At 42.3% G+C, this 24,061-nt stretch overlaps 1 protein-coding gene across 4 annotated transcripts in view; it reads left to right on the forward strand.

Annotated features, from left to right (window-relative positions):
- Window positions 1–24,061, forward strand: part of INTS13 (integrator complex subunit 13) — a 96,965-nt gene that overhangs the window by 72,105 nt on the left and 799 nt on the right. For all 4 annotated transcript variants that reach the window (XM_038741878.1, XM_038741873.1, XM_038741884.1 and 1 more), the window contains exons 14-17: window positions 1,116–1,270; window positions 5,060–5,290; window positions 14,586–14,725; window positions 18,105–18,240. In XM_038741878.1, the coding sequence (XP_038597806.1) occupies window positions 1,116–1,270; window positions 5,060–5,290; window positions 14,586–14,725; window positions 18,105–18,240 (662 nt within the window). The remainder of the gene's footprint in view (window positions 1–1,115; window positions 1,271–5,059; window positions 5,291–14,585; window positions 14,726–18,104; window positions 18,241–24,061) is intronic.

Consider the following 24,061-nt stretch of genomic DNA (forward strand, 5'->3'; position numbering starts at 1 on the left):
CTAACAGAATAAAATAAATAGAATAGATAGGTACAAGTAAAATAAATAAATAGAGTAATTCCCTACCCAACAGTGGGCTCACAGTCTAGAAGGGGGAGACAGAGAACAAAACCAAGCATACTAACAGAATAAAATAAATAGAATAGATAGGTACAAGTAAAATAAATAGAGTAATTCCCTACCCAACAGTGGGCTCACAGTCTAGAAGGGGGAGACAGAGAACAAAACCAAGCATACTAACAAAATAAAATGAGTAGAATAGATAGGTACAAGTAAAATAAATAAATAGAGTAATTCCCTACCCAACAGTGGGCTCACAGTCTAGAAGGGGGAGACAGAGAACAAAACCAAGCATACTAACAAAATAAAATGAGTAGAATAGATAGGTACAAGTAAAATAAATAAATAGAGTAATTCCCTACCCAACAGCGGGCTCACAGTCTAGAAGGGGGAGACAGAGAACAAAACCAAACATAGTAACAGAATAAAATAAGTAGAATAGATAGGTACAAGTAAAATAAATAAATAGAGTAATTCCCTACCCAACAGCGGGCTCACAGTCTAGAAGGGGGAGACAGAGAACAAAACCAAACATAGTAACAGAATAAAATAAGTAGAATAGATAGGTACAAGTAAAATAAATAAATAGAGTAATTCCCTACCCAACAGCGGGCTCACAGTCTAGAAGGGGGAGACAGAGAACAAAACCAAGCATACTAACAGAATAAAATAAGTAGAATAGATAGGTACAAGTAAAATAAATAGAGTAATTCCCTACCCAACAGTGGGCTCACAGTCTAGAAGGGGGAGACAGAGAACAAAACCAAGCCTACTAACAGAATAAAATAAATAGAATAGATAGGTACAAGTAAAATAAATAAATAAATAAACAGAGTAATCCCAAGTGCTTAGTCCAGTGCTCTGCACACAGTAAGCGCTCAATAAATACGATTGATTGATTGACTGTCTCTATGTGTTGCCAACTTGTACTTCCCAAGCGCTTAGTCCGGTGCTCTGCACACAGTAAGCGCTCAGTAAATACGATTGATCGATTGACTGATAAATGCGATCGAACGCTAAATTCAGATGGTGGCTCTTTGGGGCCTCCCCCTCAGGTGGTGCCGTTAGCCAGCGTGATCGTGAGAGAGGCTTTGACGGATGAGGACGTGCTCAACTGCCAGAAGACCATCTACAACCTCGTGGATATGGAAAGGAAGAACGACCCCCTGCCCATTTCCACAGTCGGGACAAGAGGAAAGGGGCCCAAGAGGTAAAACTTCAACCGTCACGAATGCAGATGCGTGTTTCCCAGGTTGTTTTTTATTTTTAAATCACTAAGCCGTTGCCCTAAGTACGGAAATCAGTTCAATCAATCAATCAATCCATCGTATTTCTTGAGCGCTTACTGTGTGCAGAGCACTGTACTAAGCTCTTGGGAAGTACAATCAATCAATCGTATTTATCGAGTGCTTACCGTGTGCAGAGCACTGTAGTAAGCGCTTGGGAAGTTCAGTCAATCATATTGAGCGCTTACTGTGTGCAGAGCACTGTACTAAGCGCTTGGGAAGTACAATCAATCGATCATATTGAGCGCTTACTGTGTGCAGAACACTGTACTAAGCGCTTGGGAGGTACAAGCTGGCAACATATAGAGACCCAACAGCAGGCTCACAGTCTAGAAGGGGGAGACAGAGAAGAAAACCAAACATACTAACAGAATAAAATAAATCGAATAGATAGGTACAAGTAAAATAAATAAATAGAGTAATTCCCTACCCAACAGTGGGCTCACAGTTTAGAAGGGGGAAACAGAACAAAACCAAACTACTAACAGAATAAAATAAGTAGAATAGATAGGTACAAGTAAAATAAATAAATAGAGTAATTCCCTACCCAACAGTGGGCTCACAGTTTAGAAGGGGGAAACAATCAATCAATCAATCAATCGTATTTATTGAGCGCTTACTATGTGCAGAGCACTGTACTAAGCGCTTGGGAAGTACAAATTGGCATCACATAGAGACAGTCCCTACCCAACAGTGGGCTCACAGTCTAAAAGGGGGAGACAGAGAACAGAACCAAACATACCAACAAAATAAAATAAGTAGGATAGAAATGTACAAGTAAAATAAATAAATAAATAAATAAATAGAGTAATAAATATGTACAACCATATATACATATATACAGGTGCTGTGGGGAAGGGAAGGAGGTAAGACGGGGGAATGGAGAGGGGGACGAGGGGGAGAGGAAAGAAGGGGCTCAGTCTGGGAAGGCCTCCTGGAGGAGGTGAGCTCTCAGCAGGGCCTTGAAGGGAGGAAGAGAGCTAGCTTGGCGGATGGGCAGAGGGATTAGGGGCATTCCAGGCCCGGGGGATGACGTGGGCCGGGGGTCGACGGCGGGACAGGTGAGAGCGAGGTACAGTGAGGAGATTAGCGGTGGAGGAGCGGAGGGTGCGGGCTGGGCTGGAGAAGGAGAGAAGGGAGGTGAGGTAGGAGGGGGCCAGGGGATGGATGGACAGCCTGGAAGCCCAGGGGGAGGAGTTTCTGCTTGATGCGCAGATTGATCGGTAGCCATTGGAGGTTTTTGAGGAGGGGATTAATATGTCCAGAGCGTTTCTGGACAAAGATAATCCGGGCAGCAGCATGAAGTATGGATTGAAGTGGAGAGAGACACGAGGATGGGAGATCAGAGAGAAGGCTAGTGCAGTAGTCCAGACGGGATAGGATGAGAGCTTGAACGAGCAGGGTAGCGGTATGGATGGAGAGGAAAGGGCGGATCTTGGCAATGTTGCGGAGCTGAGACCGGCAGGTTTTGGTGACGGCTTGGAGGTGAGGGGTGAATGAGAGAGCAGAGTCGAGGATGACACCAAGGTTGCGGGCTTGTGAGACGGGAAGGATGGTAGTGCCGTCAACAGAGATGGGAAAGTCAGGGAGAGGACAAGGTTTGGGAGGGAAGACAAGGAGCTCAGTCTTCGACCTGTTGAGCTTTAGGTGGCGGGCGGACATCCAGATGGAGATGTCCTGAAGGCAGGAGGAGATGCGAGCCTGGAGAGAGGGGGAGAGAGCAGGGGCAGAGGTGGAGATCTGGGTGTCATCAGCGTAGAGATGATAGTTGAAGCCGTGGGAGCGAATGAGGTCACCAAGGGAGTGAGTGTAGATTGAGAACAGAAGGGGACCAAGCACTGAACCTTGGGGAATCCCCACCGTAAGAGGATGGGAGGGGGAGGAGGAGCCCGCAAAAGAGACTGAGAAAGAACGACCGGAGAGATAAGAGGAGAACCAGGAGAGGACGGAGTCTGTGAAGCCAAGGTCAGATAACGTGTGGAGGAGAAGGGGGTGGTCCACAGTGTCAGAGGCAGCTGAGAGGTCGAGGAGGATTAGGACAGAGTATGAGCCGTTGGATTTGGCAAGCAGGAGGTCATTGGTGATCTTTGAGAGCGCAGTTTCCGTGGAATGAAGGGGACGGAAGCCAGACTGGAGGGGGTCGAGGAGAGAGTTGGTGTTGAGGAATTCTAGGCAGCGCGTGTAGACAACTCGTTCAAGGAGTTTGGAAAGGAATGGTAGGAGGGATATGGGACGATAACTAGAAGGTGAGGTGGGGTCAAGAGAGGGTTTTTTTAGGATGGGAGAGACATGGGCATGTTTGAAGGCAGAGGGGAAGGAACCAGTGGAGAGTGAGCGGTTGAAGATGGAAGTTAAGGAGGGGAGAAGGGATGGAGCGAGAGATTTCATAAGATGAGAGGGAATGGGGTCAGAAGCACAGGTGGCCGGAGTAGCACTTGAGAGGAGGGAGGAGAGTTCCTCTGAGGATACCGCTGGGAAGGATGGGAGAGTAGCAGAGAGTGTTGAGAGCTGGGGGGTTGGAGAAAGGGGGGAAGAGACTTTGGGGAGGTCGGACCTGATGGATTTAATTTTGTTAATGAAGTAGGAGGCCAGATCGTTGGGGGTGAGGGAAGGAGGAGGGGGAACAGAGAACAAAACCAAACTACTAACAGAATAAAATAAGTAGAATAGATAGGTACAAGTAAAATAAATAAATAGAGTAATTCCGTACCCAACAGTGGGCTCACAGTCTAGAAGGGGGAGACAGAGAACAAAACCAAACATACTAACAGAATAAAATAAATAGAATAGATAGGTACAAGTAAAATAAATGAATAGAGTAATTCCCTACCCAACAGCGGGCTCACAGTCTAGAAGGGGGAGACAGAGAACAAAACCAAACATACTAACAAAATAAAATAAATAGAATAGATAGGTACAAGTAAAATAAATAGAGTAATTCCCTACCCAACAGCGGGCTCACAGTCTAGAAGGGGGAGACAGAGAACAAAAGCAAACATACTAACAAAGTAAATAGAATAGATAGGTACAAGTAAAATAAATAAATAGAGTAATTCCCTACCCAACAGTGGGCTCACAGTCTAGAAGGGGGAGACAGAGAACAAAACCAAACATACTAACAGAATAAAATAAATAGAATAGATAGGTACAAGTAAAATAAATAAATAAATAAATAGAGTAATAAATATGTACAAACAGAAACAAAAGAAAAGTCTTTTTGACTGTGAGCCCACTGTTGGGTAGGGACTGTCTCTATATGTTGCCAGCTTTTACTTCCCAAGCGCTTAGTACAGTGCTCTGCACACAGTAAGCGCTCAGTAAATACGATTGGTTGAAAAAACATATTAACAAAATAAAATGAATAGAATAGATATGTACAAGTAAAATCAATAAATATTCATTCATTCATTCTGAATGATAAATCTCTCCCCCTTTCAGAATGTGAGCCCACTGTTGGGTAGGGACCGTCTCTCTGTGTTGCCAATTTGTACTTCCCAAGCGCTTAGTCCAGTGCTCTGCACACAGTAAGCGCTCAATAAATACGATTGATGATGATGATGATGATAAATCTGTCAGTGGCCGGAGGAAAAAAGCATCCCGATCGCGCTGTCAGGCTCGTCGGGCGCCTTCGTTTGCCGTAAAGACCAGGGCGAACCCTTTCCCGTCGCAAGTTTCTCAAGCAAAATATCTTTTTTGGGCCCCCTGCTCCGTAGAGACGAACAATACCGGATTATGTGGAATGAACTGGAAACGCTGGTGAGAGCCCACATCTCCAACTCGGAGAAGCATCAGCGCGTCTTGGAATGCCTGCTGGCCTGTAGGAGCAAGCCGCCCGAAGAAGAGGAGCGCAAGAAGCGAGGGAGGAAGAGGGAAGACAAAGAGGACAAGGCGGAGAAGGCCGGGAAAGATTTCGAACCGGAGAAATCCTGGCAGGATTCGGAGAGGTGAGCGTCTCACTCAGACCGCGCGGGCTGCGTCTCGTAGAGGGGTCGCGCGCTCTGTTTGTAGTTGGGCATTTCAACCAGTGGTACTCATCATTATTTATTTATTTATTTGTTTACTTATTTATTTATTTACTTGTTTATTTATTATTTATTCATTCATTCATTTATTTATTTATGTATGTATGTATTTATGTATTTATTTATTTATTATTTCCAAGCGCTTAGTACAGTGCTCTGCACACAGTAAGCGCTCAATAAATACGACTGATGATGATTTATTGAGTGCTTGCAGGGCACTGTACCACGTGCCTGGGAGAGGACCAAGCCGATAATAATAATAACAATAATAATAATAATAATAATAGCATTCATTAAGCACTTTCTATGTGCCAAGCACCGTTAAGTGCTGGAGGGGGGGGGGGGATACGGAGTCATCAGGTTGTCCCACATGGGGCTCCCAGTCTTAATCCCCATTTTCCAGGTGAGGCAACTGAGGCCCGGAGAAGTTAAGGGGCTTGCCCAAAGTCACCCAGCTGACAAGTGGCGGAGCCGGGATTAGAACCCATGACCTCGGACTCCCAAGCCCAGGCTCTTTCCTCCGAGCCGTGCTGCTTCTCGTGGAGCGGTAGAAACGTTCACTGCGAACAGTGAGCTGACAGTGTAGAGGACTGTATTTTTCATGTACATATATGTAAAATATACGTATTTTTTCTGTATACCTATCTGTGTGACTTAACCTCTCTGTGCCTCAGTTACCTCATCTGCAAAATGGGGATTAAGACTGTGAGTCCCACGTAGAAACGTTCACTGCGAACAGTGAGCTTACAGTGTAGAGGACTATATTTTTCATATATATATATATACATATTTTTCTATATACATATCTGTGTGACTTAACCTCTCTGTGCCTCAGTTACCTCATCCGCAAAATGGGGATTAAGATGGTGAGTCCCACGTAGAAACGTTCACTGTGAACTGTGATCTTACAGTGTATAGGACTATATTTTTCATATATGTATATATATATATATATATATATATACATATTTTTTCTATATACATATCTGTGTGACTTAACCTCTCTGTGCCTCAGTTACCTCATCTGCAAAATGGGGATTAAGACTATGAGTCCCATGTAGAAACGTTCACTGCGAACAGTGAGCTTACAGTGTAGAGGACTATATTTTTCATATATATCTATATAGATATATATCTATATAGATATATCTATATAGATATATATCTATATATATATATATACACATATTTTTTCTATATACATATCTGTGTGACTTAACCTCTCTGTGCCTCAGTTACCTCATCCGCAAAATGGGGATTAAGACTGTGAGTCCCACGTAGAAACGTTCACTGCGAACAGTGAGCTTACAGTGTAGAGGACTATATTTTTCATATATATATATGTGTATGTATATATTTATATATATACATAAATAATATACATATTTTTTCTATATACATATCTGTGTGACTTAACCTCTCTGTGCCTCAGTTACCTCATCTGCAAAATGGGGATTAAGACTGAGTCCCACGTAGAAACGTTCACTGCGAACGGTGAGCTTACAGTGTAGAGGACTATATTTTTCATATATATATATATATTTATATATATATATAAAATATACATATTTTTTCTATATGCCTATCTGTGTGGCTTAACCTCTCTGTGCTTCAGTTACCTCATCTGGAAAATGGGGATTAAGACCGTGAGTCCCACATAGAAACGTTCACTGCGAACAGTGAGCTTACAGTGTAGACTATATTTTTCATATATATATATAAAATATACATTTTTTTCTATATACATATCTGTGTGACTTAAGCTCTCTGTGCCTCAGTTACCTCATCTGGAAAATGGGGATTAAAAATGTGAGTCCCACGTGGGATGACATGATAACCTTGTCTGTCTCCCCCTTCTAGACTGTGAGCCCGTTGGGTAGGGACCGTCCCTATATGTTGCCGACTTGTGCTTCCCAAGCGCTTAGTACAGTGCTCTGCACACAGTAAGCGCTCAATAAATACGATTGAATGAATGAATGAACCTTGGATCTATCCCAGTGCTTAGAACAGGGCTTGACACATAGTAAGCTCTTAACTAATACCATCATTATATATGTCTGTCTGTGTGCTGTGCACACAGTAAGCGCTCAATAAATACAATGGAATGAATGAATGAACGAACCGTGTATCTATCCCAGCGCTTGGAACAGGGCTTGGCACATAGTAAGCTCTTAACAAATACCATCATTATATATATGATGGGAGAAGCAGCTTATGTAGTAAGCGCTTAATCAATGCTATTATTATTGTTATTATATATCTGTGCTGTGCACACAGTAAGCGCTCAGTAAATACAATCGAATGAATGAATGAACCTTGTATCTATCCCAGCGCTTAGAACAAGGCTTGGCACCTAGTAAGCTCTTAACAAATACCATCATTATATATATGATGGGAGAAGCAGCTTGCATAGTAAGCGCTTAATAAATGCCATTATTATTATTATTATATATCTGTGTGCTGTGCACACAGTAAGCGCTCAGTAAATACAATCGAATGAATGAATGATGAACCTTGTAGCTATCCCCCCCCTTTTAGACTGTGAGCCCACTGTTGGGTAGGGACTGTCTCTATATGCTGCCAATTTGTACTTCCCAAGCGCTTAGTACAGTGCTCTGCACATAGTAAGCGCTCAGTAAATACGATTGATGATGATGATGATCCCAGCGCTTAGAACCGGGCTTGGCACATAGTAAGGTCTTAACAAACACCATCATTATATCTATCTAGCTGTGTATATGCATACACAGCTGGAGCGATATGTTTGTGTGTGTGTATATATATATACATAGATAAAAATATATATGTGTGTATAATCAGCGTGTCTAGTTCAAATGTTTTTAGTAGGTAATAGTGTAGGAGAGAAATTCCCGTAACTTGAATTTCAAGCAGGGTGGGGCTGTGGTGGCAGGTTTTCTTCTTTCCCTTGGTAGGTGTTCGCTTGGGTAGGGACCGTCTCTATATGTTGCCAACTTGTACTTCCCAAGCGCTTAGCACAGTGCTCTGCACACAGTAAGTGCTCAATAAATGCGATTGATTCCTCAAGTTTCCCCTTCTATTCTCCCTCTTCACCCACTCCCTTGGAGAACCCATTTGCTATTTGTTCTGACGACTCGACCCCCATCCACCTGTTTTGTTGTCTGTCTCCCCCTTCTAGCCTGTGAGCCCGCTGGTGGGTAGGGGCCGTCTCTAGATGTTGCCGACTTGTACTCCCCAAGCGCTTAGTACAGTGCTCTGCATACGGTAAGCGCTCAATAAATATGATTGAATGAATTTTCTCCCATGGCCTCAGCTATCACTACTAAGAGAAGCAGCGTGGCTCTGTGGAAAGAGCCCAGGCTTTGGAGTCAGAGGTCATGGGTTCAAATCCTGGCTCCACCCATTGTCAGCTGAGTGACTTTGGGCAAGTCACTTAAGTTCTCTGGGCCTCAGTTACCTCATCTGGAAAATGGGGATTAAAACTGTGAGCCCCCCATGGGACAACCTGATCACCTTGTAACCTCCCCTGCGCTTAGAACAGTGCTTTGCACATAGTAAGTGCTTAATAAATGCCATTATTATTATTCTCTGGGCCTCAGTTACCTCATCTGGAAAATGGGGATTAAAACTGTGAGCCCACCATGGGACAACCTGATCACCTTGTAACTTCCCCAGTGCTTAGAATAGTGCTTTGCACATAGTAAGTGCTTAATAAATGCCATTATTATTATTCTCTGGGCCTCAGTTACCTCATCTGGAAAATGGGGATTAAAACTGTGAGCCCCCCATGGGACAACCTGATCACCTTGCAACCTCCCCTGCGCTTAGAACAGTGCTTTGCACATAGTAAGCGCTTAATAAATGCCATTATTATTATTCTCTGGGTCTCAGTCACCTCATCTGTAAAATGGGGATTAAAACTGTGAGCCCCCCATGGGACAACCTGATCACCTTGTAACCTCCCCGTGCTTAGAACAGTGCTTTGCACATAGTAAGCGCTTAATAAATGCCATTATTAGTATTCTCTGGGCCTCAGTTACCTCATCTGTAAAATGGGGATTGACTGTGAGCCCCCTGGGGGACAACCTGATCACCTTGTAACCTCCCCTGCGCTTAGAATAGTGCTTTGCACACAGTAAGCGCTTAATAAGTGCCATCATCATTATTATTATTATTACCACCACTCTACACGTCCATCCTTGACCTCCCTCCTTGCCTGAGATCTCTCATTTCCTCCTGCCTTCAAGACGTCTCTGCTTGGATGTCATCATCATCATCAATCGTATTTATTGAGCGCTTACTGTGTGCAGAGCACTGTACGAAGCGCTTGGGAAGTCCAAGTTGGCAACATCTAGAGACAGTCCCTACCCAACAGTGGGTTCACAGTCTAGAAGGGGGAGACGGACAACAAAACCAAACATACTAACAAAATAAAATAAATAGAATAGATATGTACAAGTAAAATAAATAAATAAATAAATAGAATAATAATGTCGCTGCGCCACCTCAAATTAAACCTGTCCAAAACTGATCCTCCTTACCTTCCCACATCTTCCCTCTCCCCGCCCGCCCCCCCATATCTTTTCCATCCCTGTAGACAACACCACTAGCCTTCCGACCTCACAAGCCTGCCCCTTCCTTCCCCTTCTGTCCCTGTCCTTTCCACTCCCATCCCTTCCCTTCCCCATACCTGTATATATACCTGTATATACGTATATATGTTTGTACGTATTTATTACTCTATTTATTTTACTTGTACATATTTATTCTATTTCTTTTATTCTGTTAATATGTTTTGTTCTTTTGTCTGTCTCCCCCTTCTAGACTGTGAGCCCACTGTTGGGTAGGGACCGTCTCTAAATGTTGCCAACTTGGACTTCCCAAGCGCTTAGTACGGTGCTCTGCACACAGTAAGCGCTCAATAAATATGAATGAATGAATGAATCCCTTCCCTCCTTCTTCCCCTCTCGTTCATTCGGTCGTATTTATTGAGCGCTTACTGTGTGCAGAGCACTGTACTAAGCGCTTGGGAAGTACAAGTGGGCAACATATAGGGACGGTCCCTACCCAACAGCGGGCTCAACAGTCTAGAAGGGGGAGACGGACAACAAAACAAAACATGGAGACAGGTGTCAAAGTTGTCAGAACAAATAGAATTATAGCTATATGCACATCATTAACAAAATAGACTAGTAAATATATATAAGTAAAACAAATGGAGTAATGAATCTGTACAAACGTCTATACAGGTGCTGTGGGGAGGGGAAGGAGGACGGGTGGGAGGGATGGGGAGGAGGAGAGGAAAAGGGGGGCTCAGTCTGGGAAGGCCTCCTGGAGGAGGTGAGCTCTCAGTAGGGCTTTGAAGGGAGGAAGAGAGCTAGCCTGGCGGATGTGCGGAGGGAGGGCATTCAATCAATCAATCAATCGTATTTACTGAGTGCTTACTGTGTGCAGAGCACTGTACTAAGCGCTTGGGAAGTCCAAGTTGGCAACATCTAGAGACGGTCCTTACCCAACAGCGGGCTCACAGTCTAGAAGGGGGAGACAGAGAACAAAACCAAACATATTAACAAAATAAAATAAATAGAATAGACATGTACAAGTAAAATAAATAAATAAATAGAGTAACCATATATACAGGTGCTGTAGGGAAGGAGGTAAGGCGGGGGGGGGGAGGGAGAGGGGGATTAGGGAGAGAGGAAGGAGGAGGCTCAGTCTGGGAAGGCCTCCTGGAGGAGGTGAGCTCTCAGTAGGCCATTCCCCGCCCCCCTAACCCATCTACCCTTTCTTCCAAATCCCAATCCTTAAAAAGGCTAATTTTGCTCCGTACATAAGACCCATGTGAAGGAGTGAGGAACCGAGTGTGCCTGTGTCTGAGATGGACAGACCTCAGCCCGGACAGGAGGTGGCTTCTGCCTTCCCCGGATATTCCTGAAGTTTTTAAAAATAATCTGAAATCGAAATTGAGTCTCCAGGTGATCCTTAAACTTGGTTCTAACCATTCATTCAGTGTCGTAGTCATTGAGCGCTTACTGTGTGCAGAGCACTGTACTAAGCGCTTGGGAAGTACAAGTTGGGCTTGTGAGATGGGAAGGATCAATCAGTCAATCAGTCGTATTTATTGAGCGCTTACTGTGTGCAGAGCACTGTACTAAGCACTTGGGAAGTACAAGTCGGCAACATATAGAGCCGGTCCCCACCCGACAACGGGCTCACAGTCTAGAAGGGGGAGACAGACAACAAAACCAAACAGACCATGATCAATCAATCAATCAATCAATCATATTTATTGAGCGCTTACTGTGTGCAGAGCACTGTGCCAAGCGCTTGGGAAGTACAAGCTGGCAACATATAGAGACGGTCCCTACCCAACAGTGGGTTCACAGTCTAGAAGGGGGAGACAGAGAACAAAACCAAACATACTAACAAAATAAAATAAATAGAATAGATAGGTACAAGTAAAATAAATAAATAGAGTAATAAATATGTACAAATATATATATACATATATACAATTTTGGCCACTGCGTCGCTTTCAGGTTATCGGCTGTTTTTTCCTTCGACCTTAACCAGCGCAGCGCGTGAAAATTAGTTAAGGCTCAGTCACTTTGTTTCCAGGAAATTAATTCCCCGCGAGCTATTTTGTAGTATTTCATTCAGACCTGGGTGATTTGGGTTTTCAGATTTAGCTTCCTCATTCTCAGGAATCCTCTTCCAAGGAATACTTTCCCCCGCTCCCTTCCGGGTCTTCCTTGCGCTTGAAATTGCACCCTTTAATGCACCCTTCCCTCTACCGCACAGCACTTGTGTCCGTAGCTGTAATTTACTTATTTAATAATAACATGTCTCTCCCCCACTACACTGTAAGCCTGTTGTGGGCAGGGCACATGTCTACCAACTCTGTTATATAATAATAATAATAATAATAATAATAACAATAATAATTGTGGTATTTGTTAAGCACTTACTATGTGGCAGGCGCCATACTAAGTGCTGGGGTGGATGCAAGCAAATCGGGTTGGACACAGTCCCGGTCCCGCGTGAGGCTCACATTCTCAATCCCCATTTTACAGATGAGGTAACTGAGGCCCAGAGAAGTCATCATCATCATCATCATCATCATCAATCGTATTTATTGAGCGCTTACTGTGTGCAGAGCACTGTACTAAGCACTTGGGAAGTCCAAGTTGGCAACATATAGAGACAGTCCCTACCCAACAGTGGGCTCACAGTCACTCTGCATATGTCTGTGTATTGTATTACACTCTCCCAAGCGCTTAGTACAGTGCTCTGCACCCAGTAAGCGCTCAATAAATACCATTGAATGAATGAATATATGTATATGATACATATATATGTATCATATAGACTGTGAGCCCACTGTTGGGTAGGGACCATCTCTGTATGTTGTCGACTTGTACTTCCCAAGCGCTTAGTCCAGTGCTCTGCACACAGTAAGCGTTCAATAAATACGATTGATTGATTTATACATATATATGTATATGTTTGTACGTATTTATTACTCTATTTTATTTGTACATGTTTATTCTATTTATTTTATTTTGTTAATATGTTTTGTTTTCTGTCTCCCCCTTCTAGACTGTGAGCCCGCAGTTGGGTAGGGACCGTCTCGATATGTTGCCAACTTGTACTTCCCAAGCGCTTAGAACAGTGCTCTGCACACAGTAAGCGCTCAATAAATGCGATTGATTGATTGATATATATGTATATGTACGTATTTATTACTCTGTTTTATTTGTACGTGTGTATTCTATTTATTTTATTTTGTTAGCATGTTTGGTTTTGTTGTCTGTCTCCCCCTTCTAGCCTGTGAGCCCGCTGTTGGGTAGGGACCGTCTCTATATGTTGCCGACTTGGACTTCCCAAGCGCTTAGCACAGTGCTGTGCACCCAGTAAGCGCTCAATAAATACCAGTGAATGAATGAGTAGCAAGGGCTCGTAAATTCAATTGATTGATTGATTATTTGAAGAACGCTTTCTGTTGTCTAAAGTTGTCCAGAGACCAACTTTAAGTAAAGACCATGAATGGCCAAGGTCTGCTGGTTAATATAATAATGGCATTTATTAAGCGTTTACTATGTGCAAAGCACTGTTCTAAACGCTGGGGAGGTTACAAGGTGATCAGGTTGTCCCACGGGGGGGCTCCCAGCCTTAATCCCCATTTTACAGATGAGGGAACTGAGGCCCAGAGAAGTGAAGTGACTTGCCCAAAGTCACACAGCTGACAGCTGGCGGAGCAGGGATTTGAACCCATGACCTCTGACTCCAAAGCCCAGGCTCTTTCCACTGAGCCACGCTGGTTGAATTCTTATTATATTATCGTATTTATTGAGCGCTTACTGTGTGCACAGCACTGTACTAAGCGCTTGGGAGAGTACAACCCAGCAATAAACAGGACACACTACCTGCCCACAAGGAGTTTACAGTCTAGAGGGAGAGACAGACATGAATAGAAATAAATAAATGAGAGATCGGGACATGAGCGGTGTGGGGCTGGGACGGGGGGAGGAATAAAGGGAGCAAATCAGGGCGACTCAGAAGGGAGAGGGTGTAGGTTAGATTTGGATAAAATGAAATAAATAAAATAAATAAATAGGGTAATAAATATGTACAATCATATATACATATATACAGGTCATCATCAATCATCATCAATCGTATTTATTGAGCGCTTACTATGTGCAGAGCACTGTACTAAGCGCTTGGGAAGTACAAATTGGCAACATCTAGAGACGGTCCCTACCCAACAGTGGGCTCACAGTCTAAAAGGGGGAGACAGAGAACAAGACCAAACATACTAACAAAATAAAATAAATAGGATAGATATGTACAAGTAAAATAAATAAATAAATAGAGTAATAAATCTGTACAAACATCTATACATATATACAGGTGCTGTGGGGAAGGGAAGGAGGTAAAATGGGGGGGATGGAGAGGGGGACGAGGGGGAGAGGTCGCTTTCATAATCCCAATCGGCAAACAACATCAAGCCGGAGTCACACGCTTCCATTAACCTTTTAGACTGTGAGCCCACTGTTGGGTAGGGACCGTCTCTATATGTTGCCAACTTGTACTTCCCAAGCGCTTAGTACAGTGCTCTGCACATCATAAGCGCTCAATAAGTACGATTGACATCGGCTGAGGAGACTTCGAGTGCTCAGGGTCACCCTCGTTTCAAGGCTGCTTCTTTGTTTTTTATATTTTTTTGGTCCCCCAGGCTAAAGGGGATTTTAGAACGGGGGAAGGAAGAGCTGGCCGAGGCGGAGATTATCAAAGACTCCCCCGATTCTCCGGAGCCGCCCAATAAGAAGCCCCTCGTCGAAGTGGACGAAGCGCTGCCGGTGGAGAAGTCGAAAGGTAATAAAGTGTCTGAAACGGAGCCGAGTAAATCCCCGCAGACACGACTGGATTTCTTGAACGAGCGGCGGGGTGGCCTGGGAGATGGAGGACGGCCCTGTATTCTCATCCCGGCTCTGCCGCTTGTCTGCTGTGTGACCTTGGTCAATCGATCAATCAATCAATCGTATTTATTGAGCGCTTACTGTGTGCAGAGCACTGTACTAAGCGCTTGGGAAGTCCAAGTTGGCCACACATAGAGACAGTCCCTACCCAACAGCGGGCTCACAGTCTAGAAGGGGCAGACAGAGAACAAAACCAAACATACTAACAAAATAAAATAAATAGAATAGATAGGTACAAGTAAGATAAATAAATAAATAGAGTAATAAATCTGTACAAACATATATACACATATCCAGGTGCTGTGGGGAAGGGAAGGAGGTAAGATGGGGGGATGGAGAGGGGGACGAGGGGGAGAGGAAGGAAGGGGCTCAGTCTGGGAAGGCCTCCTGGAGGAGGTGAGCTCTCAGTAGGGCCTTGAAGGGAGGAAGAGAGCGAGCTTGGCGGAGGGGCAGAGGGATTAGGGGCATTCCAGGCCCGGGGGAGGACGTGGGCCGGGGGTCAAGTCACTTTATATATAATGGCATTTATTAGGCGCTTACTATGTGCAAAGCACTGTTCTAAGCGCTGGGGAGGTTACAAGGTGATCAGATTGTCCCACGGGGGGCTCACAGTCTTCATCCCCATTTTCCAGATGAGGGAACTGAGGCCCAGAGAAGTGAAGTGACTTGCCCAAAGTCACCCAGCTGACAAGCGGCGGAGCCGGGATTGGAACCCATGACCTCCGACTCCAAAGCCCGGGCTCTTTCCACTAAGCCACACTGCTTCTTCACTTCTCTTCTTCCTTTTCTTCTCTTCACTTTTTAGACTGTGAGCCACTGTTGGGTAGGGACCGTCTCTCTATGTTGCCAACTTGGACTTCCCAAGCGCTCAGTACAGTGCTCTGCACACAGTAAGCGCTCAATAAATACGATTGATTGATTGATTGATTACAAGGTGATCAGATTGGCCCACGGGGGGCTCACAGTCAATCCCCCATTTTCCAGATGAGGGAACTGAGGCCCAGAGAAGTGAAGTGACTTGCCCAAAGTCACCCAGCTGACAAGCGGCGGAGCCAGGATTGGAACCCATGACCACCGACTCCAAAGCCCAGGCTCTTTCCACTGAGCCACGCTGCTTCTTCACTTCTCTTCTTACTTCTCTTCTCTTCACTTTTTAGACTGTGAGCCCGCTGTTGGGTAGGGACCGTCTCTATATGTTGCCAACTTGTACTTCCCAAGCGCTTAGTACAGTGCTCTGCACACAGTAAGCGCTCAATAAATACGATTTATTGATTGATTCTCTGGGCCTCAGTTCCCTCATAAAATGGAGATTAAGAGTGAGAGCCCCATGAGGGGCAGGGACACAGGTCCAACCTGATGACCTTGTACCTACCCCTGCTTCTAGAACAGTGCTTGGCACATAGTAAGCACTCAACAAAATAGAGTAATAAATATGTACAAACATATATTCATTCATTCAATCGTATTTATTGAGCGCTATATACATATCAATCAATCAATCAGTCGTATTTATTGAGCGCTGACTGTGTGCAGAGCACTGGACTAAGCGCTTGGGAAGTAAGTCCAAGTTGGCAACGTATAGAGACGGTCCCTACCCAACAGCGGGCTCACAGTCTAGAAGGGGGAGACAGAGAACAAAACCAAACATATTAGCACAATAAAATAAATAGAATAGATATGAACAAGTAAAATAAATAGAGTAATAAGTATGTACAAACATTCATTCATTCAATCGTATTTATTGAGCGCTATATACATATCAATCAATCAATCAGTCGTATTTATTGAGCGCTGACTGTGTGCAGAGCACTGGACTAAGCGCTTGGGAAGTCCAAGTTGGCAACGTATAGAGACGGTCCCTACCCACCAGTGGGCTCACAGTCTAGAAGGGGGAGACAGACAACAAAACAAAATCAGTAGACAGGCCTCAATAGCGTCAAAATAGATAGGATTATAGGTATATGCACGTCATTGATAAAATAAATAGAATAATAAATATGCACAAATATACCCAAGTGCTGTGGGGCGGGGAAGGGGGTAGAGCAGAGGGAGGGAATTGAGGCAGGGGGGAGGCGGGGAGATTGATTGCAACCATGTAGCTTTTTTTCCTCTCCCCCTCGCCCCCCTCTCCATCCCCCCCATCTTACCTCCTCCCCTTCCCCACAGCACCTGGATATATGTATAAATGTTTGTTCATATTTATTACTCTATTTATTTATGTTTTACTTGTCCATATCTATTCTATTTATTTTATTTTGTTAGTATGTTTGGTTTTGTTGTCTGTCTCCCCCTTCTAGACTGTGAGCCCGCTGTTGGGTAGGGACCGTCTCGATACGTTGCCAACTTGGACTTACTTCCCAAGCGCTTAGTCCAGTGCTCTGCACACAGTCAGCGCTCAGTAAATACGATTGATTGATTGATATGGGTTGCAAATCTTTCGAGACTGGCTTCGGACCAAACAGGTGGCCTCGTGGAACCGGGGCGTTTTTGTGCCTCAGTTGCCTCATCTGCACAATGAGGATTCGATCCCTGGGCTCCCTCCTACTTGTATTTATTTATTTTACTTGTACATATCTGTTCTATTTATTTTGTTTTGTTAGTGTGTTTGGTTTTGTTCACTGTCTCCCCCTTCTAGACTGTGAGCCCGCTGTTGGGGAGGGACCGTCTCTATATGTTTCCAACTTGTACTTCCCAAGCGCTTAGTCCAGTGCTGTGCACACAGTAAGCGCTCAATAAATGCGATTGATTGATTGATTCCCCTCTAGACTGTGAGCCTGTTGTGGGGTAGGGACTGTCTCTATCTGTGGCCGAATTGTACTTTCCAAGCGCTTAGTACAGTGCTCTGCACACAGTAAGTGCTCTATAAATGCGACTGAATGACTGCTTATTGAGCGCTTACTCTGTGCAGGGCACTTTGATCTTGTATCCACCCCAGCACTTAATACAGTGCTTGGCGCCTAGTGAGTGCTTAACACGTTCCACAGTGAAGTTAGTGGCAATGTCACGTTAATTGAATGACATCCTGAATCAGTCAGTCGTATTTATCGAGCACTTACGGTGTGCAGAGCACTGTACTAAGCGCTTGGGAAGTACAAGTTGGCAACGTATAGAGGCGGTCCCTACCCAACAGTGGGCTCACAGAATGAGAGAAGGAAAGAAAAAAGGGGGGGAAAAGAAAAGGCACTTTTTTAAAGCATTCGGTCTTTTACTGAGTTGGTGGCAGGACTGGTGGACTGACGGCCTCTTTATTTCTCTCGCTTCCAAATTCCCACCAGGACCGATGTCCTTGTTGTCCCTGTGGAGCAATCGGATAAACACGGCCAATTCCAGGAAGCACCAAGAGTTCGTTGGCCGCCTGAACTCCGTCAATAATCGAGCTGAGCTGTATCAGCACCTGAAAGAGGAGAACGGGTTTGTATCTTGGGGGTCCCACGTTTCATCATCATCATCATCAATCGTATTTATTGAGCGCTTACTATGTGCAGAGCACTGGACTAAGTGCTTGGGAAGTACAAGTTGGCAACGTTTGCTCTGGTCCGTCCCAACCCGAGGGCTGCTCGGGGAACCGTCGGCAAAGGGGGGGGTGGGTGCGTTTATAGTCCGTTATATACTTATTATATATTAGTATATTATATACTTAGCATATACTTATATTACTTATAGTATATAAGTACTATATAAGTACTACATACTATACTACACTATATAGTATAAGTATACTATAGAAGTATACTATTATATAGTATATATAATAGTATACTTATATTCAAGCGCTTAGTACAGTGCTCTGCACATAGTAAGCTATACTATATAGTATAAGTATACTATACAAGTATACTATTATATAGTATATATAATAGTATACTTATATTCAAGCGCTTAGTACAGTGCTCTGCACATAGTAAGCTATACTATATAGTAGAAGTATACTATATAAGTATACTATTATATAGTGCATATAATATATACTTATATTCAAGCGCTTAGTACAGTGCTTTGCACACAGTAAGCTATACTATATAGTAGAAGTATACTATATAAGTATACTATTATATAGTACATATAATAGTATACTTATATTCAAGCACTTAGTACAGTGCTCTGCACATAGTAAGCTATACTATATAGTATAAGTATACTATATAAGTATACTATTATATAGTATATATAATAGTATACTTATATTCAAGCACTTAGTACAGTGCTCTGCACATAGTAAGCTATACTATATAGTAGAAGTATACTATTATATAGTACATATAATTATACTTATATTCAAGCGCTTAGTACAGTGCTCTGCACATAGTAAGCTATACTATATAGTATAAGTATACTATATAAGTATACTATTATATAGTACATAATATATACTTATATTCAAGCGCTTAGTACAGTGCTCTGCACGTAGTAAGCGCTCAATAAATACGATTGATGATATAAATACTATATAAGTACTATATACTATACTATATAGTATAAGTATACTATATAAGTATACTATTATATAGTATATATAATATATGCTTATATTCAAGCGCTTAGTACAGTGCTCTGCACATAGTAAGCTATACTATATAGTATAAGTATACTATATAAGTATACTATTATATAGTATATATAATATATACTTATATTCAAGCGCTTAGTACAGTGCTCTGCACGTAGTAAGCGCTCAATAAATACGATTGATGATATAAGTACTATATAGTATAAGTATACTATATAAGTATACTATTATATAGTATATATAATATATACTTATATTCAAGAGCTTAGTACAGTGCTCTGCACATAGTAAGTGCTCAATAAATACGATTGATGATGATATAAATACTATATAAGTACAATATACTATACTATATAGTATAAGTATACTATATAAGTATACTATTATATAGTATATATAATATATACTTATATTCAAGCGCTTAGTGCAGTGCTCTGCACATAGTAAGTGCTCAATAAATACGATTGATGATATAAGTACTATATACTATACTATATAGTATAAGTATACTATATAAGTATACTATTATATAGTATATATAATATATACTTATATTCAAGCGCTTAGTACAGTGCTCTGCACATAGCGCTCAATAAATATGATTGATGATATAAGTACTATATAAATACTATATACTATACTATATAGTATAAGTATACTATATAAGTATACTATTATATAGTATATATAATAGTATACTTATATTCAAGCACTTAGTACAGTGCTCTGTACACAGTAAGCGCTCAATAAATACGATTGGTATACTTGTCTATTGTATTTATTTTACTTTGTTAATATGTTTGGTTTTGTTCTCTGTCTCCCCTTTTTAGACTGTTGGGTCTATATGTTGCCGACTTGTACTTCCCAAGTGCTTAGTCCAGTGTTCTGCACACAGTAAGCGCTCAATAAATACAGTTGATTGATTGATTATGTCGCCCCTGACAGTGGCCTCTTGAATAATAGCACCGCTTGTTGAAAACGGGAACCAGAAAGGGCCTTTGATCGGCGTTTCCTGCCGGGCCGTGGGTATTATTTTTTTACCGAGTGGGCCCTGCGGAGTGAAATCAATCAATCAATCAATCAATCCTATTTATTGAGCGCTTACTGTGTGCAGAGCACTGTACTAAGCGCTTGGGAAGTACAAGTTGGCAACATATAGAGACAGTCGCTACCCAACAGTAGGCGATTGATTGAATGAATGAATCCGCCCCAGAGCTTAGCGCAGTGTCTGGCATATACTAAGTGCTTAAAAATCCATTATTGTTATTAATTATAATTATTATATGTGTTGTATATATTATAATAATAGTAATCAATCAATCATATCTATTGAGCGCTTACTGTGTGCAGAGCACTGGACTAAGCGCTTGGGAAGTACAAGTTGGCAACATATAGAGACGGTCCCTACCCGACAGTGGGCGATTGAATGAATGAATCCGCCCCAGAGCTTAGCGCAGTGTCCGGCATATACTAAGTGCTTAAAAATACCATTATTATTATTAATGATAATTATTATATGTGTTGTATATATTATAATAATAGTAATCAATCAATAAATCATATTTATTGAGCGCTTACTGTGTGCAGAGCACTGGACTAAGCGCTTGGGAAGTACAAATTGGCAACATACAGAGACGGTCCCTGCCCAACAGTGGGCGATTGAATGAATGAATCCGCCCCAGAGCTTAGCGCAGTGTCTGGCATATACTAAGTGCTTAAAAATACCATTATTATTATTAATTATAATTATTATATGTGTTGTATATATTATAATAATAGTAATCAGTCAATAAATCGTATTTATTGAGCGCTTACTGTGTGCAGAGCACTGGACTAAGCGCTTGGGAAGTCCAAGTTGGCAACATATAGAGACGGTCCCTACCCAACAGTGGGCGATTGAATGAATGAATGAATCCTCCCCAGAGCTTAGCGCAGTGTCTGGCATATACTAACTGCTCAAAAATACCATTATTATTGTTATTAATTATAATTATTATATGTGTTGTATATATTATACTAATAGTAATCAATCAATCAATCGTATTTATTGAGCGCTTACTGTGTGCAGAGCACTGGACTAAGCGCTTGGGAAGTCCAAGTTGGCAACATATAGAGACGGTCCCTACCCAACAGTGGGCTCACAGTCTAAAGGGGGGAGACAGAGAACGAAACCAAACATACTAACAAAATAAAATAAATAGAATAGATATGTACAAGTAAAATAAATACATAAATAAATAGAGTAATAAATCTGTACAAACATATATACATATATAGGGGGAGACAGAGAACAAAACCAAATACAGTAACAAAATAAAATAAATAGAATAGATATGAACAAGTAAAATAAATACATGAATAGAGTAATAAATATGTACAAACATATATACAGGTGCTGTGGGGAAGGGAAGGAGAACAGGTGAAACTAGACAAACAGGTTTTTCTTTTTCTTTCTCAATTCAGAACAGGCCCACGGCGGGCTGACTCTTTAGGCCCGACTTCACCAAGTGACCCAAGTAATGATCCAAGAACATTCCTCTAGGACTGTTTCTGTAGGACGTACCAAGCGCTTAGTACAGTGCACTGCACACAGTAAGCGCTCAATAAATACGATTGAATGAATGAATGACTGGCGGGGAAAAAAAGGCACCCCCCTCCTCCCCACCTCGAGGAAATCAATCAATCAATCAATCAATCAATCGTATTTACTGAGCGCTTACTGTGTGCAGAGCACTGGACTAAGCGCTTGGGAAGTACAAGTCGGCAACACATAGAGACGGTCCCTACCCAACAGCGGGCTCACAGTCTAGAAGGGGGAGACAGAGAACAAAACCAAACATACTAACAAAATAAAATAAATAGAATAGATATGTACAAGTAAAATAAATAAATAAATAAATAGGGTAATAAATATGTACAAACATATATACATATATACAGGTGCTGTGGGGAAGGGAAGGAGGTAAGATGGGGGGGAATAACTGCCTTATTGGGTAATGATTATATTTCGGTTCTTCTAAACCTTTTGAAATTGTACTCAGCAGTCCCGGAGGAAATAGAAATCAAATCAATCAATCAATCAATCGTATTTATTGAGTGCTTACTGTGTGCTGAGCACTGTACTAAGCGCTTGGGAAGTACAAGTTGGCAACACATAGAGACAGTCCCTACCCAACAGCGGGCTCACAGTCTAGAAGGGGGAGACAGAGAACAAAACCAAACATACTAACAAAATAAAATAAATAGAATAGATAGGTACAAGTAAAATAAATAAATAGAGTAATAAAAATGTACAAACATATATACAACACAAACAACAGCCAGATGACAGTAAATAAACACAGACAACAGACGACAATAAATAAACACAAACAGACAGATGACAATAAATAAACACAAGCAACAGACGACAGTAAATCAACACAACAGACAGACGACAATGACTAAACAAGCTATTTTATTTATTTTATTTTGTTAACGTGTTGTTTTGTTCTCTGCCTCCCCCTTTTAGACTGTGAGCCCACTGTTGGGTAGGGACCGTCTCTATGTGTTGCCAACTTGTACTTCCCAAGCGCTTAGTCCAGTGCTCTGCACACAGTAAGCGCTCAATAAATACGATTGATTGATTAATTCAGTGCCTGGCACAGAGTAAGCGCTTAACAAATACCGCTTGGGTAAAAAACAAAAAACAGAGATAAGCACTGTGTAAAAGAAAGCCCTCTTGACCTCCCTTAGGCGGAAGAAGAGGGCGGGAGGGAGAAGTGAACCCATTTTAACCCAGATCTGTCGTTTCTCTGTTGTTTCGAGGGAAAGGACGTCTCCGGGCCCAAGGATTCTGAGACAGAGAGAACCACCCCAGGGGAATGTTTTTTTTCCGTCCTGGGTCTCCGGTGTTTCCCGACGTATCGCTCCGATGAAAAACTGGGAATTGGGGATTCATTCATTCATTCATTCAATCGTATTTATTGAGCGCTTACTGTGTGCAGAGCACTGGACTAAGCGCTTGGGAAATACAAGTTGGCAACATATAGAGACGGTCCCTACCCAACGGTGGGCTCACAGTCTAGAAGGGGGAGACAGGCAACAAAACAAAACATTTTAACAAAATGAAATAAATAGAATAAATATGTACAGATAAAATAGAGTAACGATGAAAAACTGGGAATTGGGGATTCATTCAATCATTCAGTCGTATTTATTGAGTGCTTACTGTGTGCAGAGCACTGTACTAAGTGCTTGGGAAGTACAAGTTGGCAACCTATAGAGACGGTCCTTACCCAACAGTGGGCTCACAGTCTAGAAGGGGGAGACAGGCAGCAAAACAAAACATTTTAACAAAATGAAATAAATAGAATAAATATGTACAAATAAAATAGAGTAATGATGAAGAACTGGGAATTGGGGATTCATTCATTCATTCAATCGTATTTATTGAGCGCTTACTGTGTGCAGAGCACTGGACTAAGCGCTTGGGAAGTCCAAGTTGGCAACATCTAGAGACGGTCCCTACCCAGCAGTGGGCTCACAGTCTAGAAGGGGGAGACAGGCAACAGAACAAAACATATTAACAAAATGAAATAAATAGAATAAATATGTACAGATAAAATAGGGTAACGATGAAAAACTGGGAATTGGGGATTCATTCATTCAGTCGTATTTACTGAGCGCTTACTGTGTGCAGAGCACTGGACTAAGCGCTTGGGAAGTCCAAGTCGGCAATATCTA

This window comes from Tachyglossus aculeatus, chromosome 2, assembly GCF_015852505.1.
Source record: "Tachyglossus aculeatus isolate mTacAcu1 chromosome 2, mTacAcu1.pri, whole genome shotgun sequence".
In the NCBI taxonomy this organism is placed as follows: domain Eukaryota; kingdom Metazoa; phylum Chordata; class Mammalia; order Monotremata; family Tachyglossidae; genus Tachyglossus; species Tachyglossus aculeatus.